Here is a 25722-nt window from a genome sequence, read left to right as displayed (position 1 = left end):
TTGATAGGCCGACTGAGAATTTTTGACCAACAGAGAATGATTGACTGACTGAGGATGACTGACTGCAAAAGGACTACCCATTTCAAAATATTAACAATCTGATTATTGACAGGCCAGCTGAGAAATACTGTCCAACAAAGAATGACTGTCTGATTATGGACTGGACTGTGAAGCTAGGGTAACCCTGCTTCAGCCCAAGGAGTAGGTGGCACTGCGCCCTGGGCCCAATTTCATGGCTCTGCTTACCTCCGAATTCTGCGTTTACGATCACCGATTCCCCGCTAACTTACAAGTGCCGAATTTCTGCGCTAGCCTTGTAAGCATAAAATGCCTAGTATCGTGGAGTACGCACGCGCAGAAGCCAAAATTCGCCGCTAACCCCTGAAATACGCTTGCCGTAAGCACAGAATTACTGCTTCCGTAAGCGCCGATTCTGTGCTTACGGTAAGCAGAGCCATGAAATTGGGCCCTGGTGGCACGCAGTTGATTTGGGCTGAATTTCTAAATCTGAAGTGTAGCCATCAACTTGGAGTGGACGTCAGGCCTTGTGGCAATCTCTCATAAAATAATTTTGTTTTGTTTTCAAACATCAGGTTTCAAAACTTATTGGTTTACTCAGTTAAAAAAAAAGGTGACCTTTCAAGCAAACATCATTTCAAGGGAGGTTTTCCAGCATGACCAGTCCATCTCTGGCCTCAAATTTCCCGATTTTTAGGGCAAGGCCACTTTGGCCTTGAGTTAGAAGGGCACCGGTGGCCATGGCCGTCGTGGCCGCCGGGAAATTTGAGGCCTGCCATCTGACATGTCTGAAACCAAACTCTCTTGAATATGATTTACTGTATTCTCCCCAAGTCCTGATACGTACATTATGTACATGTACTTGGAGGCAGCGGAGGCAATCGCTCCATGCCCCCTGTTCATTGCCTTGGTGCCCTTAAAATGCTCCCAGTAGAAATTTACGATGTCCGCATAGGGTCCGAGGGAAAAACGTCGTCCTTGCCCTTTCTAAAATGAAGCATGAGGTGAACCCTGATCACACACCCTAATAAAATCCAACCTATGGTAACTCAACACCCAAACTATTGGCATCCCATTATGGTGGTATGTCTTGGCCTGAACAGTACGATCAGTTTACTAGAGGCTCGGCTCAAATTTGATTTTATTTATTTATTTATTTATTTGTTTATTTATTTATTTTATTATTAGTATTATTATTATTATTATTATTATTAAACCTTCTTATGTACATGTATTAAACATATTATCTTCAAACTGTGTAAGTTTAATGTTCGAATCTGCGGACATTTTGTTTTGTGATACAAAAAGTACGCATCCTTTAAAATGAGAATACGATACACGTAGGATACTTAATGTGCGTATGCATGAACTGTGGCTATAGGCCTACCCAGTCTATTCTATGCAGCAGCATGCACGATTATGACTACATACATAGCACTACACTAGACCTATATTTTTTAATAATGTTCCCACTCCGTAACTGTCAATTCCTGTCTTATTAAATTTTCTGACTCAGTAATTCCGAGATAGATAGCTTTCTAAAATTCATGTCATGGCCATTTATTCCCGGCCGCGTACTGTTACAACTCTTGGGGTCGGGAAAATAAGTAATTATTTTTCAGATTTGCAACCTGAGATTTTGCTTTTAAATAAAGTAATAATGAGTATGACGGTGACTAAACAGGAGATAAATTGCATTGAGATGTCTGATGATGGGCACACAAATCTGCTAAGCCAAAAAGATTCTTGTTTAGACGAAAACAGGTTACCAGTAAGCCATAGAACCATGGCATACACATTTACAACTGGTACCTAGAGGATTTGAATGTACTCTTCCAATTAAAGGCAGTGGACACTGTTGGTAATTACTCAAAATAATTAATAAGCTCATAAAACCTTACTTGGTAACGAAAAATGGGGAGAGATTGATGGTATAAAACATTGTGAGAAACGGCTCCCTCTGAAGTAAACAAAGTCTTTGAGAAAGAAGTAATTTTCAACGATTTTGATTTCGAGACCTCAGAATTAGATTTTGAGGTCTCAGAATCAAGCATCTGAAAGCACACAACTTCGTGTGACAAGGGTGTTTTTTCTTTCATTATTATCTTGCAACTTCGACGACCAATTGAGCTCAAATTTTCATAGGTTCGTTATTTTTGTTATAAATGCAATAGGTTGAGATACACCAAGTGGGAAGACTGCTCTTTGACAATAGTGTCCAGTGTCTTTAACCAATGATGTACCATCCCATGATGTCATGGACATGATGGATGATGTGTCTTGGAAACTATAGGACTGGAATTAAAACTCTTCCAAAAACAGTTTGATATTTCCAGTAGTTCTCTTCACATACATTACTTACTGTGCACTAAGTCTCAAATATCATAAAACAAAACTTATTTTAATTAGATGTTTGTAATGTAATTATGTATGTATTATGTAGTTCATGGCCGTATAGTGGTAGCCCATGCTGAATTTGTAATATTAAATTATATTTCTTGTTAAAGCCATTGGACCCTTTCGGTTCAGAAAAAAAAATAAAAGTTCACAGATTTACTTACAGGGTTTACAGAAGGCATTGGTGAAAGACTTCTCTTGAAATATTATTCCATGAAATGCTTTACTTTTTGAGAAAACAGCAAAACAATACATATTCTCGTTAACGAGAATTACGGATTTATTTTAAACACATGTCATGACACGGCAAAACGCGTGGAAACAAGGGTGGGTTTTTCCGTTATTTTCTCCCGACTCCGATGACCGATTGAGCCTAAACTTTCACAGGTTTGTTATTTGATGTAGAAGTTGTGGTACACAAAGTGTGGGCCTTGGACAACACTGTTTACCGAAAGGGTCCAACGGCTTTAAATTAAAAAGGCCTGGAATTTAACAAACTGTCACATATTTAGAGTGTAAGTATACTCCAGAGGAGGTTTCTGCACAGTATAGGAAACTGATGAGATGATCTACCATGTCAACAATACAACAAATTTGTTTGTTGACAACAAATTTGTTTGTTGTATTAACACACATAAGTACACTGCACAGCAGTCATACACTTTAATGCAGAGCAGACCAGAGCCCAATATCATCTGTTATTGGCCGATTTTTGTGCTTTTTGCAAGAGTTTACATTTCATAGCGTTCCTAAACCATTATAAGAACACGTCAGTGTATGAAAATTAATGATTTTTAACGATGCAAATCCATGGTGAACGTGCAAGACGGCTCGGCTGCCTAATGTTTTTGCTAACCTGTGAAATACATTTCCGGTTGTAGTTTTATTCTGCAATAATAGTTTGCAGGAAAATTTGCTCAACAAACATTTGTAATGTTAACAAGAAGCCTAGGCCCTTTTCGAAACCATGGCTTTAGCTTTGGCTTCGGCTTGAGGCTCTGTTCTCTCGTCTAACACATGTCTAAAGCCCTGAGCGTGTATTCGCAAAGGCAAAGCACGCTCGCCTGTCAAAACAACTGGCGCCGCCAAGCTAGCCTGTTGAGCTGAATCAAAAGCCAAAGCCGTTGTTTCGAAAAGGCCCTAGTCTAAAAAAATCTATCTGGTGTGTATGTTTTTTTTTTTATACAGCATATCCCCATAAGGTTTATCGCGAATAGCAAAATATCAAGAGAGGGCACTGTTGAACCCACACAAAGGTATAGGCGTTGCGTGCGCGAGTCGTACAAACTGCATAGTAACCGCCCCATATTCATTCCCACAATGCAGTGCGTTTCTGAATCGCGATAACCTTATGCAGTACCATTCCATATTTTTGGTCCACCTTGAAAATTAAATTTACAATTTTCATAATTTGAAATATTATGCACAGCACAGGTGATAAGAATAACATGTGTGTGAATTGTACACAAAACAAAATTAGCCAATCTCGGTTGACTGGGTATCAAAATAAATATCATTGAAAAAAATATTTCAACAAATAAAATAAAAATTGAGTTGAATAATACACAATGAAATTTATCGGTTGCCAGGAAGCTAAACAATGACATAAAAATGTTCACTCGTGAATATTATGCGTGCACTGATGGAGAGTAAGAAATAAGAGAATTTTCACACATAATGCAAAGAAACATGACATTTGTCATGATCAATGAACGAACAACATCATGTGGAACAATTTGCTGAGCGCTAGGAGGGGTGGGAGAGTTGGGATCAACCATTCAATTTAAAGGGGTAATATTTATAGAACCACCTTGTTTACAATGATATAAATAGTCAAGTGTTTAATTAAAAAGAATCTTAACACTTAAAAGTGTATTTCTGTCTAATATATATGGTTCATATGGAAGTTTTAAGACAGACATCAAATTTATGGAGTATGTAATTTGATTAAGGTGCGTTGACAGCGTCCCCAAAGATAAAATGAACTACCCCAAAAAGGCCGAATTTGGCGAAAGGTTGAAAAATCTTAGATTTTACGTTACCCGTTTGTCCTTTTCCAAGGGTTTTCTCCAGTTTATAAGGCCCCACATGTTGCGTGTCCCCACTTGACATGATGCACGCCGACTGATGAGTTTATCTTGAGCAAAGAAGTGCCCAAACATCGCCAAAACATCCACAAGAATTAGAGAAATCCGGCAGTGTTACCGACTGTACTCCACTTGGTCCGCCATCGTTGTGCTGATGATGAAAAGATGTGCTAATAAATATTCAGCATGTGATGACGACACTAACTTTGACCTATTTAATTTGGGACAAACTCTCTCGCTAAGTTGATTTATTATCCACAAAAATGACCTGAAAAATAAACAAAATAGACGTGACTAACATTCCTTTTGCAAAATCCTGTCAAACAGATTTAATCTATAAGTTTATATTCAAAATAAACAGTTAAAATGAAAACGAAAGTTAATGAATTATTCATTAGCCACCTGCCCTATTTAATTTCACTCTTACTATTGAGGGCGCTCTATCAAAACAACGTGCCTGGATTATTTTCTCACATTCTGACATTGGAGTTTAATGCTTTAAAATATCGAAACATCAGTGAGAAAAAGCAGATGATTTTTACAGTGTGACGTGGTGGGATTATTACATTATGGTTTTTGATTAGTGATAAATTTACTCTTTACAGTTCAAGTAGTTCCCAACATTTCAAAATCACACATGAAAATAAATAAAAGTTCAACTTTCACACGGGCCTGCCTCACGAGCTGATTAAATAGCGCCCTCTGTAAGTTCAAATGTGTCATTTCCTACAATGGCGGTCACAACAACAAAACTTCTATAAATTTTGATTGAGCGTCGTCTTCTCCCCGGAAACTGACAATTATTTTGCAATTTTACACCACTGATCTCTGCACAACTATGGCAGGTGTCTCCTTGTTTAAGTCTTTCTTCTTTGTGATCATTTCGGTGCTGGGTTTTGCCGTTTGCTTCCAAACTGTGTTTCAATTTGCGGTGTTTTTATTTCGGAATGGCTTCAGCAGCAAGGTGATTGGTTCTCAACAACAACATGAACAACAACAGAGCCAGAGAGAATCTAATGAAGGTACGGCATTTTTGGATTTTGGAAGTGTAACTTTTAAATGTGCTGTATCTGACCACCAATTATGACCCAAAACCAAATCTTAATTCTTAATTGGATGATAAAAATAGACAAATAATTATTTGATGTTGAAAATAAAATTACGAATACGATGCAAAAAATAATAATAACAATAAAAGACCGGGGGGGGGGGGGGGGTATTGCGATGATAGTATTCCTTGAAAATGACCACTGGAAACCATTGGGGAAATAAAATAAAAATCATCACAACTTTGGGAGGGTAGTGTTTAGTAATTAGAACTGTGTCTGTGTGATGAGGTTTGTTCTGAATTCTGCAACCGTCTCGAGATGGCTGTGGTGTTGACTCTGTCTGGAGATTTGTAAAATCTCTTTACATTTATGGTATGCAATTCGTTTTCTTGTGGGTAGGTAGACCTTCAATCGTTCATGGTATAAGTATGAAGTCAGATTTTTTTAATGAAAGCAAAACTGCATTATTTTTGTCTGTTTGTATGAGCGTGTCATTACTGTTGGTGTTTTTAAGACTTTACAGTATTTGACTTGTTTCACTTGATTTGATATTTCAGATGCAGCAAATCCATACCTGAGTCACCTCCTGCTGGACATTCTTCTCATTGTTGCATTCATCCTACAGCATACCCTGATGGCTTGCAGACTATGGAAAGACTTCATCCAGTGGCTGGGCTTAGAAGTGGTGGAGCGATCCCTGTATATATTGGCTACATGTGCAGCTCTGCAGGTAACAGACTGGCTGCCCCTACTCCTAGAACTATTTCGGTTTCGTCCGGCTATCGTCTTACGGGAGACGATAGCCGGATGAAACCGAAATAGTTCTAGGAGTAGGCTGCCCCTATGTTGGTCTTGTTCCCTATATATATTCAATATGATGAATGTACTCCATGGAGGCAACGAAGGTGATCGCCTATTTGCCCCCTGGTCATTGCCTTGGTGTCCTTGAAATGCTCTAGTAGACATTTACAATTGCCTCAGTCACAGGGTGCCTTTTAACATGGAGAAAATGCCTTGGTGCCCTTGCACTTTCATAAACGCAGCATACAGGCCTGCCATGGAATGTATTTTAATGGATTTTGTACTGTACCCCCAAACCCCACACTCTTGCATTTAAGCCAACGCAAACCAAATTCAGAGTAAATACAACATATTTGATCATGAGTTTCAATGTAACGTGACTTTTTCATATAGTTTGATCAAGGATTGTAAAATTATTTCATTTGTTTTTGTACTGAAAAGCTCCTGATGTTTAACTGGAGGCCTCTGTTTCCAGAAACCATTCTCTGGTCCCTCGATGCGGACAGTAGAGTCGTCCAGATCATCTTCAGTTTTGTCTACTTTGTGGCGTGGCTGTTTGTGATCGGAGTCGTGTTGGTGTTAGACTACGCTGAACTCGTCGGTGTTAAACAGGTAAGAGAAGAAAGGAAGACGAGCAGAAGGGACCGTGGCAGAGAAGGGTTGAAGGGGCTGTGTCGTTGTTCCGTTCTAACTTTAGAATCGTTTCAGCTATATTTGGGACGGGTCCCAATTTGTGTTACAATAGGCAGCCAAATTATAGCTGGAAGCCAGAGATCTGCCAACAATCAATGAACCAGTGGTTAAAGGAGCCAGCGCTTACATTTGCATTGGATCGTCACACTATTTACACAAGCCAACTAGTAGTTCTACTGTGTGCATGAAGGAGAAACAATCAATTTTTTTATTTTATTTTTTTATTTTAATAGTTTTTTTTTTATGCAAGTCGCCAGACACATAAGGCCTGAAGGCCAATTCAAGGTGTGGGCTACAATTATTTTGTTCCAGAGGTTGTTGCCACCTACTCCTAGGGCTGAAACAGGATGACCCCCCTTTACAGTCCATACGGATAGGCTTGGGTGTCATCAATGTTGCCATGCTTTCCAAACTGTTGCACTCCAGTTGGGACCGATCCAATCTACAGTTGGGATGATCTGAAGAGCACCATGATCAAAGCAGACCTGTGTAATTATGAACTCCTTATATTCACCCCAAGTATGACCTTTTATGTGACCTCTCCCTGACCTTGAATACCTTTGTTAACGAAACAGGTGTATTACTACCTAATGGACTTGGAGCCCCCCCTTCAGTTGAAATCACGAGAGTACCAGAGACTGTTTAGCAACTTTCGTCACCCCATCCTGACGGGTTTGATGATCGTTCTTTGGGTCGTTCCGGTAAGTTCATCAATTAGTAAAAATAATTTGTGGTTTAAAAAAAAAAACTGACTTGAGCAGGATTTGAACCTGCGTCTACCTGGAACTTTGAGAAGGCAAGGCCTATTTTCATTTTGCAAAGGGGAGCTCCATTGGAAAATCTTAAAGTCAACAATAAATTCTTTTCAGAACCATCCCAACTCATTTAGAGATAGTCATTACATGGTGTTACTGCAAACCTTTCCATAATGTTCTCTCTTCTTACAACCAACAGGTCATGACGATCGGTAGACTCGTCCTAGCCCTTTCACTGACACTGTACACCTTTTATGGTCACCGTCTGGACATGCAAGACTATGACTACATCCGCTTGCAGCATCAACTGAAGAAGGTCATGCTGGGGTCACCACAGGGTCATGCTCACCTGAGGTCAACAACTGTTAGTTACGGTTGAGGGGGAGGTGCAAGGAACAAAATCAGTTACATAATTTTATTTTTTGTTTTTGTTGTGTTTTAAAACTTTCTGGTAACAAAACCAATATTGTCTGAAAAGTGATAAAATTGTGATCTGTTGGCCTGAAGATACCTGTGTAGAAATAAAGGTGAAGAAATGTCAGTGTCAGATGTGGAAAGAAAACTCAAAATAGGGAAAATAGTAGTTTTATATATTGTCTTAAAATAGTATTATGAACCGTAAAATAACCCAGAACACTTATCATGGAAGAGTAGGGGTTAACTCTATGCTTGCTATGTTTCTGGTTCACATAGCAAGCACCCTTGTTTATAGTTTTCCTCAGGCTTGCGAACTCCAGTGATTAAGTTCACTAATGAGACATCTATGGTTTAATATACAATACAGCAAGTGTTTACACCAAAAGCGCTGGCCTCGGTCATGCAGACCAGTGTAATAATTCAGCTAATTTGAGCTCAGGTGTTTTGGGTTTTTATTTCTTCCATGGTTAAGGTATAGCACTAGACACTGCAGAGAAAAATAGTTTTCAAAAACTTTGTACAAAGTTATTTTTTAACCAACTTTAGAACTGAAATATTGGATATTATTTCACTTTATATTCAAAGTGGTTGATTTTGATGTTTACAAATTTTCTTGTTAGCAAAATTGAAACATCTTCAGAGAAACCGTCTTTAATTGGTTGTCTGTAATTAATTTGTCTCGGGTGATAACGGCCCTTAAACTTCCCAACTACTCTTGAAATAGTGAGATTGCACTTTAGGGAAACAATTTTTTAGCATGAATGGCATTTTATTGTTGTAATACTTGCGCTAACTTTTACAAAAAATGCTCTGCGAATAAAATGTGACTGCATTGTTTTTAGCTGGATGTGGAATGCTTTAGATTGATAATTATTTTGTTTGCTGTTTTTATATAATTGTCATTACAGTAAGAACAGGGTCTAGCTTCGTGGATCTGCTTAACGTGGAATTCTGCGCTAAATTGCCCTAGATTTTCTTGCCTTAACAGGGTGCAGTAAGCACAAAATTCGGCAGTAAGCAGAGGTTTAGTTTGGCCGTGTTCATGTGTTCCTATTATAATTTATAATATTTGCAGATTTTTTTTTTTTTCAATAAACCAAATATTATAAAAGCAGAGTTGAAATCTTGTCCTGATTGATTGATTTATGACTGGAACTGAAAGTCCCAAGCAACAAAACATAAAGAAGTGGTTAGGAATAATTAACTGTCACATCGCCAATAGAGGGCGGTGTTCGAAATCTCATCTCTCTTGCCTCTTTATTAACATTCCTTGACTGTTCTTTCCATGTTGCTTTATGAACTATACTTTTGTGCTGTGATTCGACATGTGGCAGCTTTATGAAATTTGGCCCTAGCTGTAGGCCTTTCGAATGGCTTCAATCGGCAGTAGCTATAGACTTGATTTCAAGTCTGAGATCAGCATCATCAGCCACTCACAGACTCTCCCACTGCATGATAAGCTCTCAATCGGCAGTGGCTATTGACTTGATTTCAAGTCTGAGATCAGCATCAGCCACTCAAGACTCTCCCACTGCATGAATTAGCTCTCACACGCCGTAACTATGATCGTGGGCTAACGACGGAGGTTAATCCAGAAGAGGGCGCTATTTCAGACTTAAAACCGTGATCACAGACTTGGAACCAAGTCTACACCAAGTCAACAGTGGCAGTCAATGGCCATATAGACAAAGCCGTAGCCATTGTAGGCCTATGGACAGTTATTTCAATTTTCATAAAGCTGTTAAGCAGAAAATGCTGCTAAGACAAAAATAATCGCAGGGCACCAGTCACGATCATGCACACTCTATGACACTTTGGTTTGTGACCCTGTGTTTTTCTAAGCAGTAATTTCTGCCCTTGCCATGCTTTTGAAATAGTGAGCTTTTAGAAATAAAGATTCATTTCGCAATATTTGAACTCGTCTGGGTCAACTGGTTCCTCGCCTATTATCTCCGGAATGACATTGAGAGACATGGAAGGAAATGCTGTTACCGAAAGGTGCCTGTCTGATTTTCCGCTGTCGATATCTCGAAGCAGCGTGTTCACGGATCTTTCTCTGCCGATATCATTTTCGATTAGACGGCGAACGGAATCGCCAGCCTCCTGGCAAATAAAAGTGAGGAAAAAAAAGAAGAAAATTACTAGTAAATTTTCCAACGTCAGCACTGCACTTTACCGGATAATTCTTGTAAACCCCGCACCCGACATTTCGAGTACTTGTGGTACAGTTTCTCGTTGGGGGGGGGGGGGGGGGGTAAAGATAGAGCTTGCTTTATGGTTCCACTTGCCTGTTCGTCTGTTCTCGTAATAAATTATTCCCGTTGTGTTTTTGTCCATTCATCTGGCATCTATCTCAAAACAAGACCCGAGGTACACTCCTAAAACTAGTCAAACTGGACCCATGTGTCCCAGGGAAGAAGGCTAACCCACTCCGGTTTGCTCACCCATTATTTCTCGAAAGGAAAAGTTGTAAATTCTTAAAAAGTGCATAGACCACAGGTTAAACAGATTATGTTATACTAAATCGAAGACAATTTATGAAAGGTAGGCATGCACCAAGTTATACCTGGCCTTCTTCCAAGAAGCTGTCCACGCATGCGTGCTCAGTCAGAACTCCCAACAGCCTATCAGCGTCCTTCATTGGCTTTGACTCCGACAGGACAGCTGGCAAAGAGCCAGCACGAAAAAAGTTGCCGTTTTGTTTGGCGCCAAATTTACCCGCCAGAATGTTTCCATGTGGCGTTGTCGTCTGCCATTGCTCGTTGGAAGTTGACGCGGTTGGGGTCGGTGGACCTACGGGGGTTTTATTGTTGCTCGCCCGTTTTCGTTTCTTAGTTGCGTTTTTGTCGAGCTGAGATTTGATGGAGGAGTACTTGAAGTGTTTTGTCTTTTCGTTTTTGTCTGGAATGGAAAGAAAAGGGGGCCGACAACGTCATGTAAATAAGAAAAGCAATTCAGAGGATTCATAAAACATTCTGATTGTGGAACATGAGAATTGTTTGGGTAAAAGTCTACGATCCAAGAGCTTGCCGATGAGGTTTCTGAGTCGATAATAAATAAAATCATCGATACGTTGATGTTTTTGTATTGGGCTAAAGTAGGTTGATTTAAAGACAGTGGACACTATTGGTAATTGTCAAAGACTAGTCTTCACAGTTTGTGTATCTCAACATATGCATAAAAATAACAAACCTGTGAAAATTTGAGCTCAATCGGTCGTCGAAGTTGCGAGATAATAATGAAAGAAAAAATATCCTTGTCACACGAAGTTGTGTGCTTTAATTTCTGATGCTTGATTTCGAGACCTCAAATTCTAAACTTGAGGTCTCGAAATCAAATTCGTGGAAAATTACTTCTTTCTCGAAAACTACGTCACTTCAGAGGGAGCCGTTTCTCACAATGTTTTATACTATCAACCTCTCCCCATTACTCGTAAATCAAGAAAGGTTTTATGATGATACTTACTTTCAGTAATTACCAATAGTGTCCACTGCCTTAATAAAAGAGGGTGATATCAGACGGTGTATTCCATTTGCCGTATGGGGGATAGAATCTCCACTGCCACATCATAATTCTGGACAGTTTTTGAACAGTAAACTTTAAGAGAAAGGCGATTAGGGTTATTTTGTAAACAGCTTAGTTTCGGCTTCAAGATAACCTAGACTTGACTTAAGTCCCAATCCCGTGCCATCGCTAGAAAACTGCTCTGCATTCCCCCGAACCTGTTCTCGTGACCACTAGATGTATTGACTGCGAGTATGCTTATGGATCTCTCGCACGAGAACGGGACTTGAACAAAGTCTAAAGAGAACCCTGCTGCTCACCCCATTTCGCCTCACAATTCCACCAGGGTCTGACGTATCAGTGTGTGCAAGAAACATGGACTCAATGTTAGTATAGGTGGTCAGTCGTTATTGTTTAATCTGGGCAAGCCATGGTTGGTTTAATATTGCACTGTGACAAACAGTTAACGTCTTGGACCAAGGCTAGTGGCCTACCTTCGCCATCGCTGCCATTGTCATCGTCAAGTTGTACCGTTTCCCAAGACGACTCTTCGGTCAGAGGTTCCATCCGTTCGTCATCGTCGTAGTTTGCCAGCATGGACACTGAGCTGATGGGACTAACACGGGGCGGCTGATTGGTGGTGGAGGCCATCTCTCCACTGACAAAAATATCACAAGCAAAGAAATTGTTTAGGGTGAGGTTAGTGGTAGCACCATGTGTAAATCTCTTTTGAGTAGTGTTGGATCTGAATAGAACCGGTGGTTGACAACTCGACGCTTCGATCAGTAGGGGTATGTCTTGATTGTCTTCATTGAGAATGCTGGACTATGTTGCTCGATGCTGCTTCCTTGACGATTTTTCTCCACGCTCTAAGTCTAATATTAGAGCCAAAACGAGAAGAGACAAGACAGTGAAGCAATTTCAGTTTTAGATGTTGGAGGAAAACCCTAGAGAATTATTCCAGGGAAAACCCAGGCAGTCAAGTGAGAACTGAAAACCTTATCCACAATAGTGTGGTTGATTCGAACCGGGATCTCAGAAGTGGAAGGTGAGGCAAGACACCACTACAACAACCCACACCTTGTAATATCTACCTTTGATTTAGGGAAATTTCGGGGGTTCTTCCTGCCGGCGACCCACCCTCCTCCTCCGGTACGAACCTCTTCCACCCAACACGTCCAAGCCCGCTGCAAGTTTTCCTGGCCGTCGCTCTGCTGCCGTCTCCACGCCGAGAAAACGGCTGGCCCATTTCCCAACTAAAGACAAGTTAGGTAATAACTGGCTTTGGTGGGGACAGAACACCCGTTTTATATAAAGGTTGAGTAGACCGAATACTTCTGGCGGGAAGACGTCCCTCAGGTGCCAAGAAATGACTGAAATAATATGTATAAATCTTTTGGCGCATGCAGTGTGCAGTGCGGTCGTCTGGCTGGTTCACTTTTGTTTAGTACAACATGTCACCAACAACAACGCGAGGGAAACTCTCGTCTCGAAGTTTTTACATTGTGAGGTGAACGATAGCGCAATCACCAATGAAAATGCGCGGAGCTTGTGACGTCACAGTCACGGCTTATGACGTCACGCACGCCTCAAGACTTTCCACCAATCACATCGCGCAGTGACACCGTACGCGGTGACGTAGGGCGCGTCTTTGAAACTCTCCTCCAATCACGTACCCCCATTTCTTCATGTCTGCCTTGCATCGTCCCACCTCCGTACGCAGTCTAGTCTATTGAGGGACTTCCATCTTCTCAGCTCACCACAGTCCGGGGTAACTGAGCTTTAGTTGTCTCTTTTGTGACAAGGCCCTTATGTCTTTGCTGCCACACTCATAGAACACGATTGAGTTACAGATGGAAAACGTTTTTTTCAACAATAAGTTTATTGAAAACATTTTAACCAGGTGGTGAAACAGTATTTCGATAAATCTATTGCAATATCCACTGTTAACAATCGATGTCAGAGAAGAAAATAGTTAATAACAATTTGGAACACCAAATGTGCTGGAATTTTAAAAATAAAACGTATACTTTTACAAAAAGTTGCAACTACCTAACCCCACAATTGGAAGTTTTACTAATAGTGCAAGACTTGTACTGTGGTAGACTGTTTCTTCATATACTTTAATCATTCTATAAGTTCATATTCCTTTCAAACAAATGTAGAAATTCATATGAATTGTTAAAGTCCTTTCTAACCCCTACTTCATCCAATAATTCTTTAAAATTTGAGTCAAAAATAACCATATCCAGTTTACAACTCCTAAGCCTTATACAAAAACCCCAAATTGATATTTGAAACAAATTCGAGAAGTCAAATTCTTTAAATTATGAGTTAATAAATTCCCAATCCAGTATACACTTCTTAGCCCTTAAAAAATGCCAAAGTTTTATGTTTGAAACCAATTCGAAATTAAATGCATAGAATATTATTTAATAACGCAAAATTTAAAAGAAATTTACTTTGCTAGACATCTCAACCAATTTCATTGTAAGAGTTTTTCCTGACATAATTGTTTGGTAGACAAAAGTAAATGAATAATACCAAGTTGTATGACATATAAACAGTAATAAGGAATTCTATTTCGCCGACCTAAAGCGACCAAGCAGTTGATAGTTCAAAACATTGAGGGAAACGGCTCCGTCTGAAGTAACGTAGTTTTTGAGAAAGAGGTAATTGCTCACTCAAATAATAAAATACTTCAGTTGAAGCCTATGCATCTGAAAGCACACAAAGTAATGCAACCAATTCAGCCAATTTTTGTTGAAGACAAGTACAATATAAAAGGAAAAAAAGAAGAAACAAATTTGAAGGCAACTACGCTGCTCCTTTTATCTACATGTACGTATTAAGTCTGAAATCAAAATGTAGATTTTCTTTACAAGAATTTGAATGTTATTTGGAAAAAAATTAAGAAGTGATAACTAAAATAGTGTTGAAAAATAATGTTTAAAAAATGTCAAATTCACAATTGAAAATGAAAACTATGCAGACCTTAGTGAACATTAAGAATACAGTTGACTACTTAAAGCATTAATAACATACTCAGAGCTCTGTGAATTTGAATAGGCTTTACCCAAATTTACAAAGTTTGGTTCTTAAAATGTGAAAAAGTCTGCAAATTTCTGCTTACCCTAAACCGATTACCTTTAATATAATGCCCTGTATATATATTGTTTGTCACTGGTTTTCCGCTACTTTGTGCTAAGCAAAGACAAGTTTGTTTTTTAAAATGTGGAACTGTGTTTACATGTCTGCCAATTTATGCTTATCCAAAACAGGTTATCTTTAAATATTATGCCCTGAATATGTATTCTGTTTGTTACTGGTTTCCTCCTACTCTGTGCTAAGCATAAAATAATCTGCTTAGTGGCTCTTAGAGAGAGAGTGATACGAGGAAGATTCCAGAGATTTAAATATAATGCTTACCAGATTAAGGTTATCAGCCAAACAAGCATATCAGATGTAGCATCAAGACTGGTATCTTGCTCATGTTTGCTTAGCAGAACATTTTAAGCCTAACTTTCTGCTTAAAGGAACACGTTGCCTTGGATCGGACGAGTTGGTCAAAACAAAAGCGTTTGTAACCGTTTTTTATAAAATGCATATGGTTGGAAAGATGTTTTAAAAGTAGAATACAATGATCCACACAAGTTTGCCTCGAAATTGCATGGTTTTCCTTCTACTGTGCGAACTAACATGGTCGGCCATTTATGGGAGTCAAAATTTTGACCCCCATAAATGGCCGACGTGTTAGTCGACGAGGTAAAAGGAAAACCACGCAATTTCGAGGCATGTTTGTGTGGATCATTGTATTCTACTTTTACAACATCTTTCTACCCATATGCATTTTATAAAAAACGGTTACAAACGCTTTTCAAAGACCAACTCGACCGATCCAAGGCAACGTGTTCCTTTAATCCTTTAAGCAGCTCTATGAAACTGGGCTCCAGAGTACCACAAACATGTGAACAAAACTTCTTCCGAGAGAAGTGCCAAATCTGACCAGAACTGAGTTTTAGATAAGGCAGAGTCCCGACGGTTCAGCCAGTGTCCTATGCTGGTCTTCAGGAAAACTCTTCTAAATTTTACACATTGCTTAGCAGTGACACTTTTGCTTAGCAAAATCTGGTCACCAGCTAGCATGCTAGGTATGTATACTGTTCTAGACTGGAAGTCTGTAACCACAGACTTTTTTTTTTTTTTTGCTGAGCAAGATAATTCCTTGCTTAGCAAGTTTATGTAAGATAAGAAACGGGGAACTTAAATATCTTCAACACATGACAATTCATGACCCCTTTTAGAGTACCTTCTAAGCTTACACTGAACAAAAACATTCATCAAAAATTTTGTTCAGACTCATAATCACTTCCAGAAAGCTCCAGGAAGACAAACACAACTGTATAATCACATGGCCATGTTTTACATAAAACATACCATTGGAAATGTCAAGTACCATACCTTGTCAATCACACGGTAATAGGATCATATATATTTAATATTTAGATATAATTATTATGTATAATAAACAACAATAAAATAATCGTTTACTGTTTTCATTTCTTTAAATATTTTTTACGATAAAGTTTTTTAGTATTCTTTGTCACAGATACAATACTTTTTTTTTTATAGTACATTTTTTTAATTATCTTTTTATTCTCTCTTAAATACATTTTGACAATATAAAAGAACCGTAAACATTGTGACCCAAAATAGGCAGGTTCCTAATCAAGATCCAATGTGAATCCTCTAGTGCAGCCATAAGATACTATACCTCCATTAACTATACATTACTCAACACACTTTTGAACAAAAGTTTCTTACTTTGGCCCCATTTTTGTTTCGCTTTTTCAAAATGTGAACAAAACTGTAGACAAAATTTGCTGTCAACAACAGTGAGTACATCCACCTTACAAGTTTTCAAAAACATCGGTTTCACAAAATATTGTAACATTCAAATTGTATTACAATACAAAGGTCAAAGATCAACTCAGTTACACCACAATATACTATACTAAAATGTGGACATAACCCCTTCGGATTTACGGCGATATCTACAAGATTGGACCCCCCTTTTGAAATTTTATTTTCATAGGTTACATTTTACAACCAATCAAACAGTTCCAAAATCCAAAGGTATTGACCCCTTGCACGCGCGTCACACGCGGCGACTGATGCCACGTGGTCAATAGGTGGTCAATAGGTTTACCTGTAAACGCCGCATCACCTAAAAATGTGCACTTCACTGAATAACACACGTTGACATTGACCACCAAAATGGTGCATCCAAGATTTTTCTGATGATGACGTCAGGTGAAATGGGTCAATACTTTCCCTTTTCACTCTTTCTACTTTTCCTCTTGCAAAGTTTATAATTATCTTTAGATACAAAAACATCCAACAGTGGTTACACCACATTCATCAGGCCATGCAAAACAAGCAAGGGCGCCCTGCTGAATACAATTAAAGATGGCATCAAGGATGCACATTTCTTCCTAAGCCACGTTTACTGAATAGCAGCATATTGTTCGTCTCTCCGCTCAGCCTCTGGTGAAAGAATGCAACAAATAAGACTCCGGCCCTAGATTTATGATTATTAAAGTCGTCTCAAACATAAAGTTTTTTGGGTTGAACAAAGAAATACTGACTAGAGCGGGATCTGAACCAATGACCTCCGGATTAACGTGCCGGTGCTCTACTAACTAACTAAGCTATATACCTATAATGACTGGCTCCCTGAAAATTTGTGTGCGCGCTTATATTTCAGCAGATGGAAGAGGATTGGTTTCCAGCCAAATTCCCTCGGCACTGAAGACATTGCTGAGCGACATCAGGTTACCAGGCAAAAATGCTATGGAAATGTGCATTGCTCAAGACTGGTTTCCTGCAAACTTTTCCTCAGCAAGTATATTTTGCGCACAGAAAAAAAAAGGTTACCAGCTAAAGCTTCATGATATAATGTGTACTGTATGCTGGTTCCCTGCAAAGTTTTGTGCTGTCTGCTTAAGCAGTTCTATGAAATTGGGCCCAGGTCTGCAACCGATAGACAGAGTCCTTAAAACAAAAATGGCCGAATGAGCTCGAGCTAAAGGCGGATCTAAGGTGAGGAAGGGGGAAGATTTAATCAATGCTCCATGCAGAAAAGTTTTGATGTTACACATCAACGTGGCACTAGTACTGAACATATCACGAGATGATTCCTAGGTTGGAGGTCACGAGCGAAACAAGAACCCCACAATGAGTTGTCCGAGTAGCAGCACGGCGGCGATGATGATCATTTCTCGACTCAAGAGGGCGCTTTCACTGCCGTCTTCCCGTCGACTCTGTCTGATCATAACGGCGAGCCTTGAGTTGATTGCTTTGAGTTCTTCTTCTATCCTCTTCTGTCCCTCGACCATCGGGAGGATTGTCTGGTCTATGGGTAATGCTCCACCTCGGAGGGCTGTATCGCCTTTAACCGTTTTCCCGGAAGTGACTACTAGATACAAACAAAATTACATAACGGTCAAATTTCATAAGCCTACAATCCTTGGCTCAATTTCTTAAAGCCTGTAAGCACAAAAAAATTGCTTAAATATTATTGCTTAGTTAAAACAGGTTACAGGTCAACATTCCATGACACTTACATTGTTACCAACTGGTTCTCAACTCATGTTTTGCTCAGCTAAGAAAAACTTGCTAAGCATTTTTTTTTCTGCTTAACAGCTTTAAGAAATTGGGTCCTGGTCATACTGTATATGGCCCCTGTTCCCCCATTCCATGTTGGCTCTCTGCACTCCAGCTACGGTCTGCGCTCCAGCTATGGTCTGTGCTCCAGCTACGGTCTGCGCTCCAGCTACGGTCTGTGCTCCAGCTACGGTCTGCGCTCCAGCTACGGTCTGCGCTCCAGCTACGGTCTGCGCTCCAGCTACAATTAGTATCAGCAGGGGACATTGGAGTGTACGTTTCTTGTCACCTAGCCCAAGCTTCTGACTGGGACTGTACCATAAAACGGTGCTTAGCCAATTTATGAAAGGGGGGAGGGGGTGGGGGGGGGAGTAGTTACAAAGAATCAATGAGAAATGTTTATCAGAAGAACTTACATTCGTCTTCAGTCATCTCATCATCAGAATCTTTCTCCTGCGGCGTCGAGCACTCACTGTCTCCGCTCCCGCTTGGCGCAGCAATAACAGGCCTCGACCCCGACAGCTTCTTGTGCCGCAGGGAGGCGTTACGCTTTAAGCGTTTCTCGAGGGGCCCGTTCTTGTGGGGCAGGCTGATGATGCTGGTGGTGCGGAGGATGGACGTCTTGTGACGGGTTCGAGTCTGGATGATGCCGTTGTGCTCGAACTGCTCAATGTCGTTGAGTGGATCCCATGGTCGGTTGCTGGATTGAGGGGTAAAATTAGAAATAAGTTAACTATTTGTTTAATAGTTGATGTGATGGTATTTTGTAGTTTTTGATTATTTCACTTCATCTTGTGAACTTTTAGTCACGCATTTTGTTATAATAATGTATGTTCTTTAATTTAACTAAATGCCTGTACGGCGCATTGGGGTGGGATTCGAACCCATGACCTTTGCAATTCAAGAGAAGTGTCATACCAACTGGACCACTGGGAGCAAGTTCGAGTGTGCACATTTAGTCCACCAGTGGTCGACAACAGACTAGCAACGCACATGCCCAGTGACGTACTCACACGAACGAGTCTAGTCAACCTTCCACCTTTTCGCTAAAGTATCACTGGTTCCCCTCTGCGCTTAACACATGTTAGCATGGAACACGCTGCTGGGACCAGTGAAAAAAACATGGGCTCGAGGCTGGTTCCAAAAGGCCCACAGTAGTCAACCAATGGTCGACCAGCCTGGGTTCGAGTAAAAATGGTCAACCTTTAGTTAACCATTGTGCACACTCAAACTTGCTCCAAGATAGCCCGGTAGCTCGAGACAGTTCTAATCCTATGCTTTAGCAGCGAGTATGTCAAACAATTTAACATCTATTAAATTTAATCAAGAAGATCAGGCTTCACTTACTCCATGTGTTTATAGACCCAATCTCTGGTGATCTCGTCTCTCTCAAACAGACGTGGAATCCACTCTACCATCTTGATCTTTCTCTCCTTGTGGCCTTTCCGCTGCTCCTCTTCCAGGACGAACTTCTCGTTGGTCGCCTCCTGGATCTCTCCCCTTGCCAAGGAGTCCGTGACGCGGGACCACAACCTGAAGCAGGGGATAAGATCGTCAGAAAATAAAAAATTCATGAAAATGAAAAAGTGTTGTCCTCTAAACCAGGGGCCAATTTCATAGAGCTGCTTTAGCAAAAAATTTGCTTAAGCACGAAAATAGCTCACTTATTTTACACATGCTACTGGCCAAAATTTCCTGCCATATACATTGCTTATGACTAGCCTTAAGCTGTTGTTTACTTAGCATTACAATTGAGTGAAGTCTTGGCCGGTAATCTGATTTTACAAAGCAAGGATTTTTTTGCTGAAGCAAAATGTTTTACTTAAGCAGCTCTTTGAAATTGGGCCCTGATCTTAAACAAACTTAGGACTTTAGGAGTTATTAAAAACTTGTTTCCGCTGTGTCATGACATGTGTTTAAAATAAATCCGTAATTTTTGGTATCGAATATTGATATTGTTTTAATGTTTTCTCAAAAAGTAAAGCATTTCATGGAATAATATTTCAAGAGAAGTTTTTCACCATTACCTTCTGTAAACCCTGTAAGTTATTTGTAAATCTATGAACTTTTAATTTTTTTTCTGTTCCGAAAGTGTCCAATGGCTTTAAAGGTGAATAGACAATTTTTAAAATCGTACACTCTCAGGCAATATAACAGGTAAAATACTGGAACAGTACTGACTTTTCTGACTCCCTGTCTGACTGCTCCTCGACGGCGACAGTGGAACGCAGCAGTCTAGATGCTTTAACATCCTGTGACACCACCCAGAACAACTCCGCATTCTGTCACATAAACAAAACTCAAAATTATCACAAGGCATTTTTTTTATGAACAAAGGAACAGTTATCACATAACAAAGTAGTAGGCCTAAGAGCCATGCAAAAAAGACTTACCCCAGTCCTTTTGTCTCTGATATAGACTTTGTCATCCTATTTAAGAAAGAAACAAATATTTGTTAAAATTAATTGATAGAATGCGGATAAATTTAACAGATCATCATTGCATTATCTTTTAGAATTCGCTTAACTTTTTTTTTTTTTTTTTTTTTACAAATCTACATCATGTAGGTACATGTATGAAAAATCCCAGACTCAGGAAATAACAAAAAAGTGCAACAATTTAGAGCTTTTAAAGACACTGCCAGTTAGCTTACCCCAATAAGAGAAAGAAACAAATTTACAAACTCACCCAATGGCCTTCCAGAGTTGCGAGTGTTTCCTTGCCAAACTTGATCTTACCCACAATCTGATTGGATGAATCGCTGCCACCAAGGAATGGCTGTGTGGAAATGGACCAATCACAACAGGTGTAAGAAGCAATGAACAAAACAAATCTTGTTTCAGAAAAAACACTCGGAGAAGTAATGAATAGTGTACATCAAGTTACATTTAGCAGGCTATTTTAATAAAACAAATTCAGAACAAAAAAACTTGAAGATGAAGTTTGTTAGAAGTACCTTCAGTTTAAACTCCAGCTCGGTCTTGTACCCAGTCTTGTCGCATTCAATACTAATCCGTCCTCCATACTCCATTGTCAGGGTACCATACAAAATTCCTGAAAGAGATGTAGATATTTGTAGTTACAGACACTGGACACTATTGGTAATTGTCAAAGACCAGTCTTCTCATTTGGTGTATCTCAACATATGCATAAAATAACAAACCTGTAAAAATTTGAGCTCGATTGGCTGTCGGAGTTGCGAGATAACTATGAAAGAAAAAAACACCCTTATCACACGAAGTTGTGCTTTCAGATGCTTGATTTCGAGACCTCAATTTCTAAACTTGAGGTCTCGAAATCAAATTCGTTGAAAATTACTTCTTTCTCGAAAACTACGTCACTTCAGAGGGAGCCGTTTCTCACAATGTTTTAAACTGTCAACCTCTCCCCATTACTCGTTACCAAGTGAGGTTTTATGCTGATAATTATTTTGAGTAATTACCAATAGTGTCCACTGCCATTAATGATAAAACAACACTTTGATATCATTTTGCAAATTTTTAATCTTAGTGTAAAATTTGTATTATAGACCCCTTGCAATACGCGCATCGTACTCACATGTGCCTATCCTGGGTGTCATTTTGGGTGTCAAAATCATATACAATCATGCACAAAAGAGAGTTGACACCCAAAATAGCGCGCATTGTTCAGAGGCGCGTTCAAGAAATCAATAGCTCCCCCTAGCATAGCACGAAAACGCTACAGGTACGCTGAGGTCACGCGCACGTTTTTACGCACAGAGAACAACTATTGTCCAATTATCTACCTCTTTTTGGAGAGTGTGACGGCAATGGGTTTATAATAATAATAAATAATAATAATAAGACTTGTAATGCGCACATATCCACCCTATAATAATAATAAGACTTGTAATGCGCACATATCCACCCTGCTGGGTGTTCAAGGCGCAGTAAAACCAAAAACAAATCAAAAACAAAACACAACAATAAGAAAAACAGACACAACAAAATAAGTCATTGAAAACCTGTGACATAAGATAAGTTTTGAGAAGAGACTTGAATTTATATATACTGTTGTACTTCTGCATTGTTGTATCAAAAGAAATAACGTAAAAAAACAAAGATAGTACAATAGATGTTAAATTTGCATCGGGGATAAAGAACATTAATTTTGGTTTTTACCCATACACTGATGTGTGTTAGCACTGTATACTCAGTACTTTCCCGAGTCCTGTGAACAAATATCACAGGCATGTTACTCGGGTGGTTCGAACCCACGACCCTTGCAATTCTAGAGCAGTGTCTTACCAACTAGATTACCGAGGTTGCCCGGTAGCTAGAGGCAGTTCGAATCCTATGTTTTAGGTAGTACAGTCGAGACCACACAGGCAATACAAGATTTCCTGACGAGTTATTGCAGCAATTTAGTAATAATTTTTCATTTGGTCTCACTGTCTGTTATCATTATGGCTGGAAATGATAACAGCAACAACTTTTGAACTTATCCAAGCAACAACCAAATATTCCTCCTTCCGCAAGTTTAATTAATTGTCCATAATATGCAGCGCTTCAGAAAAAGACTGGTTCATATTGCAAAGTCACAAAATTCGCAATACAAGGTCGCCTGTCGAATTAATGCAGCAAATTTGTTTATTCGGGCAATGTCGGTTATCATCATGGCTTGATGATATGATTACAATATTTTGAACGTATCCCAGCGACGACCAATTGAACCACAAATTTCTCTTTCCGTAACAAAACATCGTCTTACTTGCATCAAATGCAATCACTTCTTGTTGACCATAATATACAGTGACGCAGAATAAAACAAGTCGATATTGCGCCACAAAATTTGCAGCAGGCCTACTCACTGGTCAGATTTGTTTGCACCGCATCGTACTGAACATAAGATCCTTCAATTTCACAAAATACCTTCAAGAAATCTGACAGTTTTAAATTGTTAAAAAGTGCTCATTTCATATCTGATGATGTTTTCGACGACAGTTGTTGCTCTATCCATTATCATCATGGTAACCAAGGGTGTCTTTGCAGCGAGAGGGTGCCCTTATGGATGGGTGCCTTTTGCTGAGTCTTGCTACTTGGGTCTGGATAGATCCATGGAGGGCGACTGGTCTACTGCCGTGATGCAGTGTGATCGCTACAGCGCATCTATAATGGTTCCAAGCTCAGATTGGGAGAATAATTTTGTATTTACTTCGTTTCAGCCCCACGGAGTTCCACTACATGTAGGTGTTTGGATCAATTGTAATGATGCTGAAGTTGAAGGTGAATGGAACTGCACCGAGGACGGTAACAATCCGACTGAATATCGAAAGTGGGAGCCAGACCAACCAGATGATGAGAAGTGGAAAGGCGATCAGGATTATGGCTTCATGATAACCCGTGTTTACAGAAATAAGAATCCAGACATACTTGGCTATTGGGGTGATGCAAAGGCAGAAAGGAAGATGTTCATCGTCTGTGAGCGTTCACGTCAAGCCAGATGTGGTTAATCAACTACCAATATAATCAATGCATCTATTGCCTGAGAGCAGATGGGTCTACTTGTCACTTTGTAGTATCCTTGTGCCGCATCCATTGCGTTTCATTAAGAATTGTGTCTAGTTGTTTGTCGTCACCGATGTAACTAAAGAAAAAGCTTGCCCCTAACCATGAGACATTGCAACACATGATGTAGTCTGAGGAATTCCAGATGAACATTCACTTGAGAACAAACGAGGCAGTGTACCAGACATCATATGAACCTTACTTGCACATGGCTAAATTCAAACAATGAACAAATTCAAACAGTATTGCTCAAATATTCTACGTATTTCAGAACCAGCAATAACTTATAAACCCCTCACCCAAACAGTTCTATCTCCCCCCTCCCCCTAAGTACATGTCACATGCGTCGGTGAAAAACCTACCCTTGCAGTTGGCGTAAGGCATGGTGATGTGGTAGTCTTCCCCCCGGGTCAGGAACGAAAGCGTGGCCAGCCCGTCCATCCCTGCCGTCACTGAGTTGCCGTAAAATTTAGACTTGGCAAGAATACTGCCGCTGATGCAGAAGCCGTCTTTACGATTCGTGATGTAGAAGGCTGTCACTGGAGGATGATGGGATACCTGGAGTACAAAGCAACGACAAAAGACGTCTGGACATTACTCAAAATAATTGTAAGCATAAAAACTTACTTGATAACGAGCAATGGAGAGCTGTTGATAGTATAAAACATGGTGAGAAATGGCTCCCTTTGAAGTATTGTAGTTTTTGAGAAGAGGTAATTTCTATTAAATTAAATATTAAAAGGCTTCAGGCAAATATAAGCAGGGAACCAGTCACAACCAATATGCATGTTGGGGAGTTGAGCTGGTAACCCAGTTAGGAAAGCTAAGATTATTATCTGCTTATCGAAGCTATCTAAGCAATTTTCTTATACCCTTGTTGGTCAGAACCCAATTTCATAAAGCTTGCAAGCATAACTTGCTAAGCACAGAAAAGTATTGCTTAACAGGAACAGGTTACCAGCCAAAATTATCTTAAGTTGACATCGTTGTGACTGGTGCCCCACTCAATTTTTGCTTAGCAAAGAAATTTGTTAAGCAGTGTTTTCTGCTAAACAGCTTTATAAAATTGGGCCCAGTACACATCTTCACAAAAGCTCAAACGCAAAAGCGTGATCTTGCCCCCCAAAAAGAAGGTAACTCGGAATATCCTGAAAAATCTCAGGATTGAAAGTCTCTGCCTTGTTTTTGTTTAAAGCCATTGGACCCTTTCGGTACAGAAAAAAACAAAAAGTTCACAGATTTACAAATAATTTACACGGTTTACAGAAAGTAATGGTGAAAGACTTCTCTTAAAATATTAGTCCATGAAATGCTTTACTTTTTGAGAAAACAGTATAACAATATAAATTCTCGTTAGCGAGATTTACGGATTTATTTTAAACACATGTCATGACACGGCGAAACGCGCGGAATCAAGAGTGGGTTTTTCCCGTTCTTTTCTCCCGACTCCGATGACCGATTAAGCCTAAATTTTCACAGGTTTGTCGTTTTATATATAAGTTGTGATACACGAAGTGTGGGACTTGGACAATACTGTTTACCGAAAGTCTCTAATGGCTTTAATCTTACCTGTTCAGCGATGTAGAATGTTTGGCTCTTGGTCTTAGGGTGGGTCCACAGACACCTGAAGACCTCCCCTATGATGGGATTGTAGGGTTTCTTCAGACCCTGCAGAGAGGAATAAAGAAATCAAAGAATGTACAACAAATTAATTCCAACAAAATAGCTGTATTGATTTAAAAAAAATTATTCTAAGTAATCAGTGCTTACCTGTACTTGTATGTAGCAATTATGGTCGTTTAAAAGT

General features: G+C 39.6%; 4 protein-coding genes across 10 annotated transcripts in view; 1 reads left to right on the top strand and 3 right to left on the bottom strand.

Annotated features, from left to right (window-relative positions):
* Positions 1 to 4645, bottom strand: part of LOC139953919 (serine/threonine-protein kinase BRSK2-like) — a 42224-nt gene extending 37579 nt beyond the window's left edge. Inside the window, exon 1 of the mRNA XM_071953525.1 lies at positions 4458 to 4645. Within this exon, the coding sequence (XP_071809626.1) occupies positions 4458 to 4527 (70 nt within the window). The 5' untranslated portion in view covers positions 4528 to 4645. The remainder of the gene's footprint in view (positions 1 to 4457) is intronic.
* A 584-nt stretch (positions 4646 to 5229) lies between these two features.
* LOC139953901 (nurim-like) lies at positions 5230 to 9280 on the top strand. The gene is made up of 5 exons (XM_071953504.1): positions 5230 to 5524; positions 6109 to 6281; positions 6794 to 6964; positions 7621 to 7746; positions 8000 to 9280. Exons 1-5 carry the CDS (start codon positions 5341 to 5343, stop codon positions 8177 to 8179), a joined length of 834 nt encoding a protein of 277 aa, XP_071809605.1. The 5' UTR covers positions 5230 to 5340; the 3' UTR covers positions 8180 to 9280.
* A 137-nt stretch (positions 9281 to 9417) lies between these two features.
* Positions 9418 to 13165, bottom strand: LOC139953900 (uncharacterized). Its single transcript, XM_071953503.1, has 4 exons — positions 12816 to 13165; positions 12216 to 12379; positions 10784 to 11118; positions 9418 to 10320 (listed from the first exon to the last, which is right to left on the bottom strand). Exons 1-4 carry the CDS (start codon positions 12968 to 12970, stop codon positions 10102 to 10104), a joined length of 873 nt encoding a protein of 290 aa, XP_071809604.1. The 5' UTR covers positions 12971 to 13165; the 3' UTR covers positions 9418 to 10101.
* Positions 13166 to 15547: 2382 nt separating this feature from the next.
* LOC139953746 (oxysterol-binding protein-related protein 8-like) overlaps positions 15548 to 25722 on the bottom strand; it is a 61547-nt gene continuing 51372 nt past the window's right edge. For 3 of the 7 annotated variants that reach the window (XM_071953288.1, XM_071953292.1, XM_071953293.1), the window contains 9 exons: positions 25485 to 25583; positions 24278 to 24473; positions 21344 to 21441; positions 21076 to 21165; positions 20781 to 20816; positions 20569 to 20669; positions 19735 to 19920; positions 18804 to 19087; positions 15550 to 18199 (listed from right to left, as the gene is read on the bottom strand). In XM_071953288.1, coding sequence (XP_071809389.1) covers positions 17934 to 18199; positions 18804 to 19087; positions 19735 to 19920; positions 20569 to 20669; positions 20781 to 20816; positions 21076 to 21165; positions 21344 to 21441; positions 24278 to 24473; positions 25485 to 25583 — 1356 coding nt within the window. In that variant the 3' untranslated portion in view covers positions 15550 to 17933. Of the gene's footprint in view, positions 18200 to 18803; positions 19088 to 19734; positions 19921 to 20568; positions 20670 to 20780; positions 20817 to 21075; positions 21166 to 21343; positions 21442 to 24277; positions 24474 to 25484; positions 25584 to 25722 lie in introns of all 7 variants that reach the window. The other 4 variants (XM_071953287.1, XM_071953291.1, XM_071953286.1 and 1 more) reach the window with 2 other exon arrangements.

The sequence above is a fragment of the Asterias amurensis genome, chromosome 22 (genome assembly GCF_032118995.1).
Source record: "Asterias amurensis chromosome 22, ASM3211899v1".
NCBI classification, from domain to species: Eukaryota; Metazoa; Echinodermata; class Asteroidea; order Forcipulatida; family Asteriidae; genus Asterias; species Asterias amurensis.
The sequence above is the reverse complement of the archived record's forward strand: the minus strand, read 5'-3'. Positions and strand labels throughout refer to the sequence as shown.

Bases quoted from the DNA above. Each gene is read 5' to 3' on its own strand.
- LOC139953901 (XM_071953504.1), top strand. From the start codon at position 5,341: ATGGCAGGTGTCTCCTTGTTTAAGTCTTTCTTCTTTGTGATCATTTCG. The intron at 6,282-6,793 runs GTAACAGACTGG...TGTACTGAAAAG, and splicing joins CTACATGTGCAGCTCTGCAG to CTCCTGATGTTTAACTGGAG. The intron at 6,965-7,620 runs GTAAGAGAAGAA...TTAACGAAACAG, and splicing joins AACTCGTCGGTGTTAAACAG to GTGTATTACTACCTAATGGA.
- LOC139953900 (XM_071953503.1), bottom strand. From the start codon at position 12,970: ATGGGCCAGCCGTTTTCTCGGCGTGGAGACGGCAGCAGAGCGACGGCC. The intron at 12,380-12,815 runs GTAGATATTACA...TATTTTTGTCAG, and splicing joins GAAATTTCCCTAAATCAAAG to TGGAGAGATGGCCTCCACCA. The intron at 10,321-10,783 runs GTATAACTTGGT...TTTATTTGCCAG, and splicing joins GCTTCTTGGAAGAAGGCCAG to GAGGCTGGCGATTCCGTTCG.